This window comes from Solanum pennellii, chromosome 2 (genome assembly GCF_001406875.1).
Source record: "Solanum pennellii chromosome 2, SPENNV200".
Taxonomy (NCBI): domain Eukaryota; kingdom Viridiplantae; phylum Streptophyta; class Magnoliopsida; order Solanales; family Solanaceae; genus Solanum; species Solanum pennellii.
The window spans coordinates 36,145,382-36,151,431 of NC_028638.1; the positions used below are offsets into that span (position 1 = coordinate 36,145,382).

At 26.6% G+C, this 6,050-nt stretch overlaps 1 protein-coding gene across 1 annotated transcript; it reads left to right on the forward strand.

Moving 5' to 3' along the window:
* Nucleotides 1-919: 919 nt before the first annotated feature.
* Nucleotides 920-2,524, forward strand: LOC107010538 (protein FD-like). The gene is made up of 3 exons (XM_015209824.2): nucleotides 920-1,516; nucleotides 1,820-1,897; nucleotides 2,211-2,524. Exons 1-3 carry the CDS (start codon nucleotides 995-997, stop codon nucleotides 2,286-2,288), a joined length of 678 nt encoding a protein of 225 aa, XP_015065310.1. The 5' UTR covers nucleotides 920-994; the 3' UTR covers nucleotides 2,289-2,524.
* The last annotated feature ends 3,526 nt before the right edge of the window (nucleotides 2,525-6,050 follow it).

The window sequence follows — 6,050 nt, forward strand, 5'->3', positions numbered from 1 at the left end:
GTCAATGAATTCCAAGTGATACTACACGTTAAAAAAAAAAAAGAGTGAAAATATTGATTTTTTTTTTTTAACTATCATTATTATTTTGAGAGTTTTGATACCTAAACTATTAAATACTCACAACACCCCCTTGAACTACAATGAATTCATTGTAACATGTGAACTCATTGTAAAGTCTTTTTTTTTATCTTTTACACGTCTCTTAGCAAGTTTTTCAACATTTTATCACTTACTAAATTGGAATTTTCTTGTTCTAAAGAAAATGATAGACCAAATAGAAACACCAAAACATTTAAATATGAAACTAAAAAATAATGATAGTTTAATAATTTAAGGAGTGATTTTAATCTATCTCAAGCATAATGAACAAATTTTGTCTCTTTCTTGACAATAATTGGACAAATTGCTCACCTTCCTAGCATCGTACTAAAATAGAAAACTTGTGTTACCATACACACAGAACGAAAAAAAAGAACCGTATCTATTGACTGAACTTGGTAAATCTAAGGTCAGTTGAAAATGGAGTGTCCACTCTTAAAGACTCACAAACTTGGGCCGCGTGGCTCATCGTACTATTTAGACATGACAATTCACAAATTAAAACATTTCCACTGTTCATACTCTCTCTTTATTTGTCAAGATATCTCATACTTCCTTTGTTTAAAAAAAATGAATTTTTTTTTAGTCAATTTAAAAAAGATCGATTTCTTTTCTTTTTTGGCAATAATTTAATTTAAATTTCCACATTGCATGTTTTAAGATCACAAGATTGAAGGATATTTTGATACATTTGACATAATTTTAATTTAAAACCACAAAATTAAAAGTCTTTTTTCTTTTCTGAAATTCCATTTCAAATCAAACTAAATCATACTTTTTGAAACGGAGGAGGAAGTAAGCAAAATATATATTCACTAGTAGTTGTAGTACTACATAAAAACAAGTTAAGAGTAAATACAAACAGTATCCTCTTTACTCTTAAGAGAGTTCCACTATGTGGTCATCAAGTAGTGAAGAACATCACCACAACCACCAAAACCTTGCAACTAACTCTTCAAAATCATCATCATCATCATCATCTTATAGTTATAATCATCCAATAAATCCTATACTAAGTATAAATAGTAAAACCATGGAAGAAGTATGGAAAGACATTAATCTTTCATGTTCTAGAGATGCACAAAATACAAGTGGTATGGTTTTGCAAGATTTACTGGCAAGACCCTTTGCTAATGACCCTTCAACAGCAGCAGTAACAACAGCTTATGGCTCCCCTGTTCCTCCTCCCCCTGTTACCATGCTGACATTGAACTCTGTCCCTGAATTTCATTTCTTTAGCAACTTAAACCCAATCAGACAAACTCAACAAAAACATATTTCGAATGGCGCATTGGCTTCACCAGATCCAGGAAGAAAGAGACATTCTGAATCAGATAGTAATAATTCTCGTGACCTGAAAAACAAGAGGATGATCAAGAACCGTGAGTCTGCTGCTCGATCCCGCGCTCGAAAGCAGGAAAGTTTTTATATTCTTCTTATAATATACATAAAATGCAGTATTCTTAGCAATAACAACAGTTACTCCAAAGCTACACTTCATTATCCTTGTAACTATTTGATTTTTTTAACATAACATGTCACATTATTAATTCTTGGCCTTAAGAAAAGGGTATAATGAGTTTAAATGGAGTGACGACATATAGTTGACTCGAACTTGTTTGAGATTGAAACGTAGTAATTGAGATATTGTGCTAATGGGGCTGTACAAACTAATGAATTTTTTGTTTTTGCTGATTTTCTTTTTTCATATAACTTGCAGGCTTACACGAATGAATTAGAGATGGAAATAGCTAATTTGATGGAAGAAAATGCCAGGCTCAAGAGGCAGCAGCAACAGGTTACTTTTTGCCAAAACATGCTGTTTTTAGTGGTTTTTTAATCGATCAAATCTACTTTTTCAGTTGGTTTTTGACTTCTGAAAATATTTGACAAATATGAAAAAATAACTTAAAATAAGTCACGAAGTATTTGGTAAGTTAAAAAATAAGTCAAAATCTCTAATTACTTTTTATTTTTTGATTTAAAAAGTTATTTCAATTTAATTTTTTATTTTTGACTTAAAAGCTATTTTTTTTAATTCAAATCTAAACGAGTTCCAAGTCTATTGGAGTATAAAAAAAACTGATCTTTTTCTCTCTTCATGTGGTCAGTTATGCTTAGCTTCTTCAGCTGGTGCTCAACTTCCAAAAAAGAAGTCACTCAATAGAACATCAACAGCCCCATTTTGAGGAATCTCCAACAATGAAATATGTTTAATATATTAATCTTTTTTGTGATTTAGGCATTTGGATCAAATTTGGAAGACAGAAAGTGATTATTTTTCTGTACTAGTGTTTTGTCTTCGTTCATCTAAAACCCTATTGGTTAGTTCTTGTAAGCTAAGTTTTAATTAATTTAATGTTTGTGTTGACAGACTTTGTTTGGACAATGAACAGTAAGAATCTTCTTTGTGTTGCCTATCACTTTCATTATGTTGTGACATCAAAATACTAAATTGTGGCCAATTTCTTCTGCCCTTATTATTAATGCTACCCATTGATAGGGATGGCCTTGTGTTTTGTTCTTCTTTCATTCGTTTGTTCCATTACAAAGGGCATTTGTGCATGTAGTGCACTCGTTCCGTCTCAATTTATATGAGTTAGTTTGGTTTAAAATGAAGCTATTGTTAAATTTGTGGTTTAGAATAAGTCATAGATATTAATGTGTCTATAAATAATCTCATTAAATGTAAAATAAATATTTTGAAGTTCAAATTATTTGTTTTATTGTTTTTTTACTCTATTTAACAATAAATATATTTTTTGATAATTTTTAATTCTTTTTTTTCAAGTGCTTTAGATTACAAGATTAAAATACATTTTGATATATTTTTCATATATTTACTAAGATGATAAATTTTTTAAAAATCCTTTTAATTTTTATTTTAAGTCTTATGTTAAATACATACTGTCTCTAACTACTTGTCCACTTTTGAATTGACAAACCTATTAAGAAAACAATTATTGACATAAAGAGTTTATTATTTTACCCTTATTAATTATGAAGTTAATGATTTAAAAACTTAAGAGTTTCAAAAAATTCTACATTTTTATAAGTGATTAATTGAGGGTATAATAGGTAAAAAAATTATTTTTCTTGGGAAAACAGTCTGAAAAGTACTTCAACTTTGATTGAAATTGTCTTTACGATATCAAACTTTATGGAGGACCTTTTACCCTCTTGCACTATTAATAGTGTATTTGTAAAGGTATATATGTGTCCACATGGACACATTACTATTTGTAATTATGCAATATTTATGATGTTTACGTGGACACATATATCTTTAAAATACACTATTAAATAATGCAGAGGTAAAAAATCCTTTTCAAAATTTGGTATATTACAATAATAACGGTTAAATTTCAGATATATTTAAGACCTTTTTCTCTTTTCTTTTTTTATTTATCAAAATAAACAAATAATTAAAAACAACGAAAAAATTAATTAGGGATAAGAGGGAATAATTTAATGGCAATATAAGAGAGGAAAACACAGACAAGGTGTACTAGACAAGAAGAAGAGATGCCTTTGAAACCTTAGACCATGGTGTGATTAGATATTATAAATAGTAAGTGTTTTTTTTCTTCATGTGGTGGAGTTTTCCTTTTTCTTCATTTTGTTCCCTAGTGTGGGTCTCCTATTTTATCCTATCTTGTTTCTTCAAATACGACAAAAAAAGTTTTGGTTGGACAAAAACCAATCAAATGAATGTATGTATGGACCAGTGGGGTATTATAGTACTACCAAGTTTCCTAGGGGCTAGGAGTGTACATTCATCTCTACCTTGTAACACTTTTTCCACATTGAGAAAAAGAGGTAGGTTGCTCCAATAATGACACATCACTAGATACTAGTGGTGATTTTTACGAACGAATTGTGATTTTCATGAAAAATTATAATTTTTACTGAGTGTTTAATATTTGTGTTATCATTCTACATTTATCAATGATGTTGAGTAAAGCAAATGTTCATCAAGCAGTATAGTGATGACAGTTTGTGAGTTTAAAAGTTTATTTAGAATGGTAGGTTTCGTTGATCGTCAAATAATTATATATTATATTTAGAATAATTATGAGAGAATTTTTGTATATTATTTTATATAGAGTTTAATTATTCAAAAATTTCTTATTTCATTTTCTATTTTACATGAAATATTTAATTTTTAGATTTTCCTATCATATGTTATCCAAACTTATTAAATTACAAACTAAACATCATATTAATTTTATACCTGATAATTATTTTCTAACTTGTCAAACCTTGTATTACTTATGTAGAATTCAATATTGACTACCTTCAAATCAACTATCAAACAACTCTAAGGAATCGTTTGGTAGTTGGTTTAGTAACATATGAATTAGTTATTAAGAAGTTTAAGTATTATTTATGTAGATATTGCTAACGGAGGTTTTAGTTATTCATGTATTAATTATTTCTTTTTTATTCAGCATAAAATTATACGGTCTCGTAACAAGTTATGTGAATTTCTAAAATGTAAACTAAATACATAATTTTAATACATCTATATTCCATGTATAATCAGTTTTAATACGTAGTGCATTTTTTTTTTACAAAATGAAGTCGAATACATTTTAAGACACTCTATAAGCATGCATTAACTTTTATGTATAGTGTAATATATTTATATACATGCATAATTTGTTTTCAATACATAATGTAATATTTTTTTCATCAAAATAAATATAATATTTTTATAATACATATATAATTTACTTTTAATACATAGATGATAAATTTTATATATATATATATATATATATAATATTTCTTAATTATATATAAATAACTTACTTTCTAATTATACTCTCTAAATACTATATTACTTTTATGGAATATAATTCACCTTTAGATGATCTGGTGTTAGATATGTTTGTTGACAAGAAACAATCCCTTTTAGGAAAATGTTGGTTTTCTCCTTCTCTGTAATTTATAGACTACAAGAGATAAAGTAAGCTTCTTTTTTTTTTAAAAAAAAAAAAGTTACTCTCAATATAGTAATCCAATAATAGTAATAATTAAAAAAAAAGAGTACCCCAATATTCAATATTCTAATTCAATCACGTTTCAAACAAGAGCAACACTAACAATGGTCCATGAAATTTTTGTACTATAAACCATCTCACAATTTACTTTTATCGTGTTCTTGTGCTACTAAGTCATTGACACGTAAGAGTGGTAGTTCGATATTTTTAAATTTTAAATTCAATAATTCAGTAATTGATAGTTAAAAGTAAATGTTAATATTGTATTTTTAAATTTTAGTTTAATAATTCGATAATCGATAAATTAAATTTTGATTTAATACAATATTCAATAATATTGTATAGAAGTTGTAGCTGATTATATTATAAAGTTTACTACTTAATTCTAAAATTTTACTCCTAAATATCATAAGGACCGAATTAAAAAATACTAAATCACCAAATAAATTCATTTGATTGGATTTTTGGTGTTTTATGGCTAGCCATGTTAACCTTCTTTCTATCTTTCATTTCCTTTTTCTTTTTTTCTTCATATTCCACTCTAATGATAAATTGAATCAAAACAATACTCCCTCCTTCTATTTTTATATTTTCACTAATTAAAATATACATTTATGTTTACTTTTCTTAATTTGTAAAATTAAAACATAACATTGTTTTATATCTAATTTATCTTTATTATTAAGTATTAATTTGTTTTACTCTTTAATTTTAATTCAATACTACTATTAAAATATTGATCTCTCCTCATATTTATTGAGTAGGAATAAAAGTAAAAAATAAATATAATTTATTATATTTTAAACTAGTTATTTTTAGTACTATAATAAATTAATATAACTAAAATGAATGGTTGAAAAAAAAATATGGAAATATATGTAGCTGTTTTCTTGATAATCGGTAGAACAAAGATCTTTAACAAGTTAATTACAATATGGAAGAAAA